The sequence below is a fragment of the Tasmannia lanceolata genome, unplaced genomic scaffold (assembly GCF_043159265.1).
Source record: "Tasmannia lanceolata isolate RefF3 unplaced genomic scaffold, GAP_Taslan_0.1 ptg000026l, whole genome shotgun sequence".
Taxonomy (NCBI): Eukaryota; Viridiplantae; Streptophyta; class Magnoliopsida; order Canellales; family Winteraceae; genus Tasmannia; species Tasmannia lanceolata.
In genome coordinates this window covers 4,857,739-4,871,260 of record NW_027518703.1, presented here as the reverse complement: position 1 = coordinate 4,871,260, position 13,522 = coordinate 4,857,739, and the positions used below count along the sequence as shown (strand labels likewise).

The 13,522-nt window shown below is 46.1% G+C and overlaps 1 protein-coding gene across 3 annotated transcripts in view; it reads left to right on the top strand.

The window, feature by feature from the left end:
* LOC143858754 (protein DETOXIFICATION 23-like) overlaps positions 1–13,056 on the top strand; it is a 45,441-nt gene extending 32,385 nt beyond the window's left edge. For all 3 annotated transcript variants that reach the window (XM_077369465.1, XM_077369463.1, XM_077369464.1), the window contains exons 3-8: positions 8,704–8,790; positions 8,886–8,942; positions 9,228–9,466; positions 12,010–12,128; positions 12,220–12,306; positions 12,806–13,056. In XM_077369465.1, coding sequence (XP_077225580.1) covers positions 8,704–8,790; positions 8,886–8,942; positions 9,228–9,466; positions 12,010–12,128; positions 12,220–12,306; positions 12,806–12,886 — 670 coding nt within the window. In that variant the 3' untranslated portion in view covers positions 12,887–13,056. The remainder of the gene's footprint in view (positions 1–8,703; positions 8,791–8,885; positions 8,943–9,227; positions 9,467–12,009; positions 12,129–12,219; positions 12,307–12,805) is intronic.
* Positions 13,057–13,522: the final 466 nt, after the last annotated feature.

Below are 13,522 nucleotides of genomic sequence, written 5' to 3'. Positions count from 1 at the left end.
ACAACATGAAGCTCAACCCCACCAAGTGCACTTTCGGTGTCAGCTCGGGAAAATTCTTAGGATTTATGGTAAGCCGAAGAGGGATAGTGGCCAATCCAGAGAAGATCAAGGCCGTGGTGGAGCTCACTCCACCAAAAACCATTAGAGAAGTATAGCGTCTAACCGGTATGGTGGCCGCACTGGGGTGCTTCATCTCAAAGTCTGCAGAGAGATGCCTGCCTTTCGTCAACGCTGTCAAAGGAATTAAGACAGCACCCTGGATAGAGGAGTGCCAGATCGCGTTCGAGGAGTTGAAGCAGTACTTGTCCTCCCCACCACTGTTGACAAAGCCAGAGCCGGGGGAGGAGCTGCTCCTGTACCTGTCCGTAAGCCCCATGGCATTGGCAGCCGTGCTGGTTCGAGAAGAGCATAACCAACAGAAACCGATCTACTATGTCAGCAAGGTCCTGCATGATGCCGAGATCAGGTACCAGCGGGTCGAGAAATTGGCGTACGCCCTGATCATGGCAGCCAGAAAATTGAGGCTGTACTTTCAAGCCCACACAATAAAGGTCCTGACAGATCAGCCGCTCAGGCAGGTTCTCCACAGACCAAACATCTCAGGGCGACTTGTGAAATGGGCCGTGGAGCTGAGCGAATTTGATATCCAGTACCTGCCTAGGCCGGCGATAAAGGCCCAAGTGCTGGCAGATTTCGTGGCCGAGTGCACCATCCACCAGCGAAGCATCGAATCCGAAGTTGTCCAAACCCCGTTTGTAGAGAATGCAACTACAACTGGGGAACGGACAGAAGCTGAGACTGGACCAATGAGAACGGAAAACATCCCTGTACCGGCAGAACAGGATCCATCTTCCAACGAACCGCTCTGGGAAGTATATGTGGACGGATCTTCAAACAAGGTTGGTTGTGGAGCCGGTTTGGTTCTCACTGGGCTCGATAACTTTGTTCTGGATTATGCGCTGAGGTTCGGGTTCCGTGCGTCCAACAATGAGGCAGAATACGAGGCTCTCATCGCCGGAATGAACCTAGCAGTCCAGACCAGTGCCCAAAGGCTGAAGGCGTATTGCGACTCCCAGCTGGTCGCAAACCAGATCCAAGGAGTCTATGAGGCCCGCGACGAGCACATGATCAAGTACCTCTCCAAGGTGCGCCAGTTGGCCGGCAAGTTCAAAAACTTCGAGGTCATCAGAATCCTTAGAACAGAGAACACAAAAGCGGATGTGCTGTCTAAGCTGGCAGCATCCGGTTACACCACTCTTGGGAGTATATGTATGGAATTTCTAAAGAAATCCCGTATCGAAAATGAGGCTGTCGAAGTGATGCAGGTCGAGCACGAGCCGTGCTGGATGGACGAAATCATTGAGTACCTGTGTAGTGGGAAGCTTCCCGAAGCTAAGAAGGAAGCCCGCAAAGTGATACAGAGAGCAGCCCGATTTTCCTTAGATGGTGAGAGTCTGTACAAAAGGTCGTACACCCTTTCATACCTAAAATGCCTCCGGCCAAGCAACGCCGCATACACTCTGCAAGAGACGCACGAAGGAATTTGCAGAGAACACCTGAGGGGCAAGGCCTTGGCCATCAAAGTACTGCTAAGAGGCCTGTACTGGCCAACCTTGAGGCAAGACGCTCTGGACCTGGTCAAAAGGTGCGAGAGATGCCAAAAGTTCTCTCCCACCATCCATCAACCTGCTGTGTCCATGGCCCCGATCATCAGCCCGCTCCCTTTCGCAGTATGGGGGATGGACATCTTGGGCCCCTTTCCGCCCGCCTCCGGGAGACGTGAGTTCGTCGTGGTAGCCATTGACTATTTTACCAAGTGGATGGAGGCTGAACCTCTGGCCCAGATCACAGAGCAAAACGTGCAAACCTTCTTCTGGAAGTCAGTCGTTTACAAATTTGGGATACCCTGCGTCTTGATAACGGACAACGGCAGACAGTTCGACTGCCGGAACTTTCGGAAATTCTGCTCTGACTTTAAGATCGAGCAGAGATTCACTTCAGTGGCACACCCTTAGACGAATGGGCAACCCGAAGTAACGAACAAAATCCTACTCTAGGGAATCAAAAAGAGGCTGAACGAGAAGGCAGGCCGATGGGCAGATGAACTTTATCACCTCCTCTGGGCGTATCGTACCACCCCGCGCACCGCTACGGGGGAATCGCCATTCAACTTGTCTTTTGGAACTGAGGCCGTAATACCCGTCGATGTTGGCGTCCCGTCTCCCAGAATCACCAACTTCAATGAGCAGACCAATGGAGATGGGCTCCGCGCAAACCTCTACTTGCTAGAGGAAGCCCGAGAAGAATCCTGAATCAGGGTCGCGACCTACAAACAGAATGTATCCCACTATCACGACCTGAAGATACACCCAAGAGAATTCCAAGCAGGAGACCTAGTCCTGAGAAAGGCTGCTATCTCCCAACCGAAATAGGTAGGCAAACTCTCCCCGACCTGGGAGGGGCCGTACCGAGTGTAAGAGACAATTCGCCCGGGCAGTTACAAACTGGAGACACTTGGGGAGCACCAACTACCCCACGCCTGGAATTCAAGGAACCTCCGAGAATACTATCAATAGCTGACAGCTTGGCGTGAGAGCAAATACCGTTGTAAAATTTTGAATGTGAATGATGAAGGATACTGTTTCTTTGTAAATCTCCTAGCACTCCGCCTCGGAAACCCAGTTCACTAGAACTTGGGTACTTGCTGCTTGGTTCGCCTCGGCTCGTCTCCACAAAGACCGGGAGCGCACTCCTGGTCAGGAACGGGTCCGGACAGAAAAACCAACCCTACTCGGAAACCCAGTTCACTAAAACTTGGGTACTCGCTGCTTGGTTCGCCTCGGCTCGTCTCCACAAAGACTGGGAGCGCACTCCTGGTCAGGAACGGGCCTGGACAGAAAAACCAACCCTACTCGGAAACCCAGTTCACTAAAACTTGGGTACTCCCTGCTTGGTTCGCCTCGGCTCGTCTCCACAAAGACCGGGAGCGCACTCCTGGTCAGGAACGGGCCCGGACAAAAAAACCAGCCTTACTCGGAAACCCAGTTCGCTAAAACTTGGGTACTCGCTGCTTGGTTCGCCTCAGGTCGTCTCCACAAAGACCGGGAGTGCACTCCTGGTCAGGAACGGGCCCTGACAGAAAAACCAACCATACTCGGAAACCCAGTTCACTAAAACTTGGGTACTCGCTGCTTTGTTCGCCTCGGCTCATCTCCACAAAGACCGGGAGAGCACTCCTGGTCAAGAATGGGCTCGGACAGAAAAACCAACCCTACTCAGAAACCCAGTTCGCTAAAACTTGGGTACTCGCTGCTTGGTTCACCTCGGCTCGTCTCCACAAAGACTAGGAGCGCACTCTTGGTCAGGAACAGGACCGGTTCGTCTCTAAAAGACCCGAGTCAATGAAAACTTGAATGCCTGCCTAGAGTGCCGTTCTGTTCGGAAACAAACTGTTTTACAACTATTATTGGCCCAATGTTGAGTTAATTAATATTAGCCAGAGGCAGACATGAGCGGAGACAGTGGACAGCAAAAGGTAATTTCTATTCATAAAAAGTAGGGCCTCTAAGGGCCATTACAAAAAGTAGGGCCTCTAAGGGCCATTACAAAAAGTGGGGCCTCCAAGGCCTATTACAAAGAATCTGTAAGCGGTGCCAAAAAGGAAACAAGGGGGAGGGGGGATTCAAGACACCCCATGACCACCGTTCCGCGGAGGGTCTAGCGCCAGGGCCTCAGCTGCTGCGGTGGCGTCCTGCTCGTCGTCGTCGGCCACTGGTGGGTCAGGAAGAATAAGGCCCACCAGATCAATGAACCCCAGCTTGTATGATTCCGTGGACAAGCTAATTAGCTCGTCCTCCTTCTTCTGCACGGCCTCTGCCACGGCCGCTATCTGCCTCTCCCGGGCTCTCCCTCTCTGCGATTCGAGGGCCTCAGTGGCCTTCTGCTTCTGGGTGGCATTTTCAGACTTAAGCCTCCTTATCTCCTCGTCCCTCTCCTTAATGGACCTATGGAGCTCGGCTGCCTCACGTATTAGCTTGTCGTTCTCCTCCTCGGACTTGGTGATCGCGGCAGAGAACTTCCGACTCTTCTCGCAGAAGTCATGATAATACACACCGATCTGATAAAGCGAGGAGAAGATGGCCTCGTCGGCCGCATCTGGAGGCTCGTTTAGAACCTGGAGCTGATCCTGGTTCAGTTGGCCTTTGGTGATGATCTCCCTAGCCACCCGGCTATCACTCAGGCCGGTGTCACTCTTCTGAACGGCCCAGTTAGGCCGGAAAACGTTGTCCCCGGACCTCGCGGGGGTGGGACGGGCTCCGGCAGCCGCGTCCCCTGGCTTGGGAGTCCCCGCTCCCCGGCCGAAGGAGCCGACCAGCTTCACTGTGGGCTTCCCCTTGGGGGGCGGTGTGTCCTTAGTAGGTGCTGGACTTGAAATCTCAGGGGCTTTCCTTTTCTGGCCTTGCTGGCCCTGGCCCCTACCAAAGGCCCCTTGCCTCACCTTATCCAGCTGGGACTGCGTCTGCATTTCTGAAATTCAACAGGACAAACAAAAACCGGTCAGGGACAAAGAAGAGAAAAGAGGAGCTCAAGAGCAAGACTAGCCACATACGTGCCGGAGTCGCAGTACTAATGCCAAGCCCGACCAGAACCTCTTCCGTAGAGAAGTCCGCACAGTGAATGAGGCCCTCTCGGTGTAACTCCTCACAGACTAGGGCGAACGTTCTCACATCCTTGCCCTCCAAGAGCGGCTTGCGGCTCAGCACAAGTGTGTCAGGGGTGTCCCACTTCAAAGGAACTGGCCAGGGCTCAGTGGGCTCGACGTCCTCGACATAAAAGAACCTGTTCTTGCATAGGTGTATGGAGGATGGAATGCCAGTAATCATTTTCACCTTGGGGCGTTGGCTGATGTAAATCCAACCTCCGTCCTTATGCCTCTTTAGGTGCGCACACATCCGAAATAGTGGTACGGACAAGTCCTTCGAAGCCGACCCTGGACGAGGTATATGAACCCGATCAGCGTCATCCATGAGTTCGGCGCGACCTGAGCCGGAGCCATGCCGTAATATCGAAGGACTGCGGTAAAGAATGGATGCAAAGGGAACCTGAGCCCGGCTCTTAACGACTCATCATATATACAGACGTCGCTACTGTCGTTGCAAGCCCTGTCTTCCTATGTCGCAGCCCTCAGCCTGAACCTTTGGGGAACACAATACCTATATAGATGTCCCCTAGTCTAGACTCATCAAGGATGTTCTCCTCGTAAAGAGCCTGAATATTATATTTGGGATCGGCGTCCATCCGAGCCCTAGCAGTGACCTCGACGGCCTGGCCCGGAAGAAATGTGGTGGACGCCTCGGCGGCGTCACTACCCGCACTCACCTCTGCCCGGAAATAACTATCAGTTGGGGGTGGTGTGGTATTCAGATCCAAAATCACCTCGTCCCCACTATCTACGACCTCTATGCTAACATCAAGACTCGCTATATACTGGCCGGGAATCCTGGTCGGATTAGTTTGAGTCCTCTCTGACGAGCTAGACCCTGAACTACTAGAAGAGGCGGACTCCCCTGAAGAGGACCTAGAACCGGACTCAGAACCGGACTCCGAACTAGAGGTACTACCGGACATAAGGGACACAGGAAAAGAATGAAATAAAGACGCGCTGAAAGAAGATTACCGGTCTGAAGAGAAACACTCCTAGCTCGCAGATGGCCACAACCACAAGCTACCCGAACCGAACAGGTAGAGCAGAAGAGATAAAAGAAAGCAAAGAGGCGAAAGTAAAAAGTGAAAATGAAAGTGTGAAAGGTGAAAACCTCCTTTTATATGCTTGAAGCTTGAGGCGGTTCGCATTCGCGGTCCTGGAAGCGCCATGTGTTCCTCATTAATGAAGGGCACACACTTCGAGGCGAGGGCATGAGTAAATGCGCCCGTATAGACTACGCGCGTACGATACGGGTGCGGGAAAAATCTCCAAGGGGTTAAGGATTGACCAACGAAGTGCTTGAGTACGGGATACCTTGTAAGTAACTGTGCTCGTCTATAAAATGTGTCCGTCCAAAGCCGGACAGAATATGACGCATCCGTTACAAGACAAAAATCTGCCCGGCCCAAGCCTGAAAGAATATGACGCATTCGCTAAACGACAAAGATGTGTCTGTCCAAAGCCGGACAGAATATGACGCGTCCGCTAAAAGACAAAAATTTGCCCGGCCCAAGCCGGACAGAATATGACGCATTCGCTAAACGAGAAAAATGTGTCCGTCCAAAGCCGAACAGAATATGACGCGTCCGCTACAAGACAAAAATCTGCCCGACCCAAGCCGGACAAAATATGATGCATTCGCTAAATGACAAAAATCTGCCTGGCCCAAGCCGGACAGAATATGACGCGTCAGCTAAAAGACAAAATTTTGTCCGGGCCAAGCCGGACAGATGACTTGGTCGGACAGATTTCACTCCAAGTTTATGCCCGTCCCAGGCCGCCCAGATGACTTGGCCGAACAGATTTCACTCCAAGGTTATGCCTGTCCCAAGCCGCCCAGATGACTTGGCCTGACAGATTTCACTCAAAGTTTCTGCCCTTCCCAGGCCGCCCAGATGACTTGGCCGGACAGATTTCTCTCCAAGTTTTTGCCCGTCCCAGGCCCCCCAGATGGTTTATCCGGAGAGATTTCACTCCAAGTTTCTGCCCGTCCCAGGCCGCCCAGATGACTTGGCCGGACAGATTTCACTCCAAGTTTCTGCCCGTCCCAGGCCACCCAGATGGTTTATCTGGACAGATTTCACCCCAAGTTTATGCCCGTCCCAGGCCGCCAAGATGATTTGGCCGAACAGATTTCACTCCTAGTTTCTGCCCGTCCCAGGCCGCCCAGATGACTTTTCCGGACAGATTTCACTCCAAGTTTCTGCCCGTCCCAGGCTGCCCAGATGGCTTGGCCGGACAGATCCTTTCGCTTCATTTTTCTAGTCGCTCCGGGGCATAGCCTCCTACTTCCCCAAATCTGTTCAATGACTTGGAGAACTGGGGGGCAACTGATAGGGTATGAAAAGCAGCGACCAATTAGCTATCGACACTTGGCCCTTAAGGGGCTTACCTCGAATTCAACACTGGCCCAGGGGTAAGGCGGTAATTACCTGAGAGTAGGTAAACCTAAACCCACAGAAGGGCCCACACCTGTCCTGGGGTAGGTAATTCAACCACCCCATGCCTCCCTCTATAAAAGGCCTCTCAAGGCTCAAAGGAAGGGGTAATACCTTCTGAACCACCACTCTTAAATTTTTGGCTTTGGACTCGTGCTCATACTGACTTGAGTGTCGAAGGGCCCGTCCGGAGCAACGACTCCGGGTTGGTCTCCTGACCTCGTGCGCTCTTGTGCAGGACTCAGTTCCTTCACTTCAGCTCCTCAGGTCCTCCAGCTCAGCTCTTACGTCACTGCCGTATCTGTTACCGATTTTAGGCCTAACAATAACTATGGTGTGGATTCAATGGTGGCACCCTTCTCCACCATTTCTACGAGGGCGCTTGTGAGTTTTAAATCCTTCAAAACATAATAAAAGTAAATAACTTATACAATTCCAAAACAAAACACTAAGTCCTAAGTATTTAAACCATGGTTACTAGGGTGGGAAAAGAATTCGGGAAACGAAACGTGAAATGGAAACGGGAAACGCATGAAAAAAAATATAGGGGAAACGAGAAACGAGAAACAATAGAAAATCGTACGAGAAATGTCTTAGGAAATGATGTGTTTTTTCCAAAATGAATTTTTTAAGTTCCATACATGTTTCCTACACGTTTCATATTTGTTTTCTATGAGTGTTGCATACATTTATCACGTGTTTACACATTATTTACATAAGTTTTCCATATGTTTCCTATGTGTTTCAGAAACATTTCTCCAATTTTGTATCATATTTTGGAGACGTTTCCGAAACGTGTTTTTCTCGTTTTAGGAGAAACGAGTTTCCCACCCACGAGAAACGCATTTTAGGGGAAACGGGTTTCCCACCCACCAAGGAGTTTCCGACAACTATGATTTAAACACTTTAGAGAGTAAATTTCCAATAAGCAAATTCAAAGTAGCAAGCTTCCAATGTAGTAGTCAATGAACCATGTCTCAACGTAGTGAGTCCAAATGTAGCATCATTGAATGGACAAGGGGCACGACAATCTCCATGCATGTAGGAAGTTCCAAGATAGCGTACGGTCAAGTAGTAAATGTAAAGAATAAATATGGCCATAGGCCATAACCCCAATACGCTACACATTTTGCAAGTGCGCCTGTCATTTTATATTGAGGAATGCTAAAATGACAGGCGCACTTGCAAAAATTGGGTGAAAGGGCACCCCCATTGGTCAAAATCCACTAATGTTGGCACAAAAAATCACAATCATAACTGTCACTAATGGATTTTGACCAATGGGGGCGCCCTTTGCCCCATTTTTTGCAAGGGTGCCTGTCATTCTAGCATATTTACGACAAAAATAAAAGCTTCCTAAGCTACAGTATGAAAGATTCATTCAATTATAATCTAAACAATAAATAAGATCTTGCTAAGTTAGGGTAGTCAGCTAGCTAATGGATGCATATTAGGCTGTGACAAGAACACAATTGGAGGTTTCTAACTCAAGTTTATACGTTGATATATTTGGACTGGTAGAATTTTTATGTTTAAGATGGTTTTGGGTGTTTGTAACAGCGTAGAGCTATGGTACAATTCGGTGTTGATTTTAGTAGTGGGGTACATGAAAAATGCAGAGGTATCCTTATCTGCTTTCTCTATCTGGTAAGAGGGAATGACTTACCCTTTTCAACCATATTTTTCTTCAATTTCATGGGTAAAAAAACTAATAACACTACTAACTAAGCATATATTGGCAGCCTCAGCATCACTACTTGGGAACTCATGATCCATTTCGGCTTTCTGTCAGCAACTTGGTATGCTTTTATTTACTACCTGTAGAACAGCTCTCTCTTTTGGGTGCCTATATGAAACTGATCCCTACTGCCTCAATTAGGTGCATATTCTTTTCAGATGTTGGCCACAAGTATTAGAGCACTTCACCTGTTCAAAAAATAACTCCCTGCTTGGGAGGGTCAAATTGTGGGGAATGGCGTATACACCAAAAGTTTGGTGCATATGCCATTGTGTTCCTCGTATAATATGTGTTTATTTTTTATGGTCTTTTTGCGTCGTTTATTTGCTCCTCTCATTTTTCATAGTGTGCGGGTGGCAAACGAATTGGGGAGAGGAGATGCAAAAGCTGCGAAATTTGCAGTTAAAGTGGTGTTGAGCACTTCGTTAGCTATTGGTGTGGTGTTTTTCGTTTTGTTTCTGGTTTTTGGGAAGGCCATTTCTTATGCTTTCAGCAGCAGTGAAGAGGTGGCTAAAGAAGTGGCAAGCCTCAGGGTTTATGTAGCATTCTCAGTCTTGCTCAACAGCATTCAACCAGTACTTTCAGGCAAGCTATACATTTTCTTTGCTATATAAATGAACTACAAAAGAAGATGAAACAGGGTGCACCAGATACTTCATTTGTTTTTTTTTTTAAATGGCTTCTCCCTATAGTTTTTCGATCTTTTCTTTGATTTTCTAGGGCCTTTTTATTGGTTAGCTCTCTCTCTCTCTCTCTCTCTCTCTCTCTCCCTCTCTCTGACACATCATCATCTAGTCTTCTAAGTATTGCACTTCATTCATAAACATTTTCATCTGAGGGATCTCTCTCTCTCTCATAGACTAAAATGCACAGTCTACCTTCAATATATATATATATATATATATATGAGAGAACATTTCCTACACACTTGTGTAGGTAAGTTACCTACACACTACCTTAAAATACAGTGGGGGCCCACATTGTTTGGGTGATCCAAACAATTCATTTGAATGGTCCTCACATAGATAGGGTGTCCACAAAAAATCAGATCCATAGGATCATCCCAACCCTACGATTTGTGGAGGTAAAATGGACGTGTATAAACCTTCACAAATTAGTCCATTTTTTGCCTCCATAGTTTGAATGGTTAGGATGATCCTATGGATCTGATTTTTTGTGGACACCCTATCTATGTGAGGATCATTCAAATGAATTGTTTGGATCACCCAAACAATGTGGGCCCCCACTGTATTTTAAGGTAGTGTGTAGGTAACTTACCTACACAAGTGTGTAGGAAATGTTCTATATATATATATATATATATATATATATATATATATAGAGAGAGAGAGAGAGAGAGAGAGAGAGAGGACATGGTTTGTGAGCAGTTGCTCAGATAAGCTTATCTGAGGAGAGCTCAAGAACCATGGAGGGGGGGGGGGGGGGGAGTGGCATTGTTTGGATGATCCAAAGAATTCATTTGATAGGACCTCATATAGATAGGGTGTGCCCAAAAAATCAGTTCCATAGGATCATCCTAACCCTACGATTTGTGGAGTTAAAAATGGACGTGTATAAACGTTTACAAATTTGTGCATATTTTGCCTCCACAGTTTGAAGGGTTAGGATGATCTTATGGAGCTGATTTTTTTGGCACACCCTATCAATATGAGGGCCTATCAAATGAATGCTTTGGATCATCCAAATAATTTTCCCTCCCTCCCTTATGGTTTGTGAGCTCTGCTAAGATATTTCTCACACACACACACACACACACACACACACACACACAGGAAAAGGTTTCTGTGGTATCGCGCAGCCTGAGCAGCCCTCTAAATACACCATCTCCCATAGTTGTTTGACTCATCCAACCATTCATTCTGTAGGTTATAGGTAGGATTATAGTTATGGTTATGGTTATGATTATGGGTTATGGTTAGTGTTATGATTTGTGGAGGTTTAAAATGGATGGCTATAAATTAGGCTCCTATAGATTGAATGGTTAGGATTATGGTATGGGGATGGCTTGTTAGGAAGACCCTATCTGTGTGAGGTGCTATAGAATGAATGCGTAGGATGAGTGAAACAACATGAGATGGTGTATTTATAGTGGCTTGCTTAGCCTGAGCTATAGCTCAGAAACCTCACCCCCATATATATATATATATATATATATATATATATATATATGAGAAAAGTGTTGATGCGCTTAAGCGCACCATTTTTTTGGTGCACTTAAGTGGTTATAACGCCTTCCATTAGTTCACTTAAGCGGGACCCAAACATTTAAACGAATGGGAGGCGTTATAACCACTTAAGCGCACCAAAAAAATTGTGTATTCCTATATATATATATATATATATATATATATATATATATATGAGGAAATGGTTTGTGTGCAGCTGCACAGATAGCTTAAAGCTATCTGTGCATGGCTGCCACAAACCATGGGAAGCCCACATTTTTGGAGGGATCCAAAGCATTCATTTGGAAGGCCCTTCCATGGATAGGGGGTGTACCAAAAATCAGCCCTATAGGATCATCCTAACCCAATCAAAGTTGAAGGGGAAAATGGACAAACCTGTTTTTGCCTTTTTGCCCTCCACAAATGGCAAGGTTAGGATGATCCTATAGGGCTGATTTTTGGTACACACCCTAACCATGGAAGGGCCTTCCAAATGAATGCTTTAGATCCCTCCAAAAAGATGGGCCCCCATGGTTTGTGGCAGCCATGCACAGATAAGCTATCTGTGCAGCTGCACACAAAGCATTTCCTCTATATATATATATATATATATATATATATATATATATATATATATATAGTTGTTTGTTTCAAAATCAGTTTTTCAATTGGTATACTTGTAGGCTAAAATACATTGTTCAGTCTCGTGCATCTCACTCGGCAACATCCTAGTACAAAGGAAGCTTAATTGACACTCATTTTAATACATACACCCACTTCTTTATTTCCAGCTTCTTTTTCAATGGTTTTTACAATTCCTAACTCCCGAGTATAGCAACCAAGTTAAGAGGTCCAAAGGAAAGAAGGTTCTGGGTTTATAAACTGATGCATTGTCAATATCACTTTCAATAATAAAACTTGTCTTTGTCGTGTAACGAGCAGGGGTAGCTTTGGGGGCTGGTTGGCAAAGTATTGTAGCATATGTAAACATTGGTTGCTACTATGTGATAGGGATTCCTCTAGGACTGTTGCTTGGATATCTTACCTCTCTACAAGTTAGAGTAAGAGACTACATTTCATTTACTCTCTCTCTCTCCTACAGTTCATTTACCCTCTCTCTCTCTCTCATTCCAGTTTTTTGTTTCTTTTCAGGGTATTTGGATTGGCATGATATGTGGAATTGCAGCACAAACATTTGTGCTTATTTGCATAACTAGGAGAACAGATTGGGATCTTCAGGTAAGAGAGAAAAGCCTATTATCTAAAAGTGAATCTGAGTTGGGTCTCACATCAGTTTCAGAATTGTGTTCTCCCCATTTGACATCTGCAATTTACTGATTTCAATTGAAGAATGCCCTTGAGTTCTTTATTTAGTCATGAGCTTATCGGCTTTGCAAGTCAGAGTTTTTGAGCTTTTGACTGTGATATTTTCTATTAATCACTTCCACCAAAATTCCAGTGCAGTTGAATATAGTATGCTATTTCTAGTGAAGTAAAACCATATAAAATTCCCAGACCAAATTACAGCATGGGATATTTACATAACCATTAGATGGCTGTCTAGGACAGGGATACTAAAATATCTGAGACAATAATTTGCACTGAATTATGTGTTAATTAAATCAAAGGTTTTTTTCAATGAACAGAGAAATAGAAAGAGGGAGTCTTGTTTATTTAACTGCACTTCATTTCGTGTCTGAAGTAGAGTCTTTCATTTCAATCTTGCTTCTTTATGCAGGTAGAGAAAGCAAAGGCACGTCTAGATAGATGGTTCTTGCCTGATACCATTGAGTCGGATGGAAACAGGTCGCATTCTTAGCAAGTGAGGTTGCATTTTTATATTTTTTGAATGGTAGCAAGTTAGGTTGAATACATTCGAAAAAGTCATGAAGAAGAAAGATTTCTGTAAGCAAATTATGAAGATTGGTGAGCAAAAAATGTAATGCAATTGGAAAAAAGGCAAGATAGGGAGAAGAATTCTATGAGAAATTTGGTCAATGAAATACAATTTTAGTTAAGAGAATACTTAAAAAAACAGGGCTGTGGACAAAACTGAAATCTCGTGGTAAATTAAGAAAGGAAGAGAGCTCGAATCCCCACCACAGGAAGAAAAAGGTAAAACTGACCACATGCTTGGTCACTTTCGCCTTTATTTTCTCAACAGAGTTCGGTTTTCCAACCCCTAATCAGCAAGAACTGAAATTAATTCAAGGGTAAACCAAAACATGTTGAACTAATTACCATGTAATCATTTACCCTATGGAACTTAAGATTTGGAATGATTTTGAATCTTGATAAGTGAGTCATTCTATTCTTTCTCTCTCAACACACTTTCCTCTTTAATTAAGTTCATGCATGTTGTGGAAAGTTGCCTTACTTCCCACCACCGTTGCATGGGTGGGAAGGCAAGGCAATATAGAAAGTGTATTCTTTTAGGCTTTCTACACACCTATAG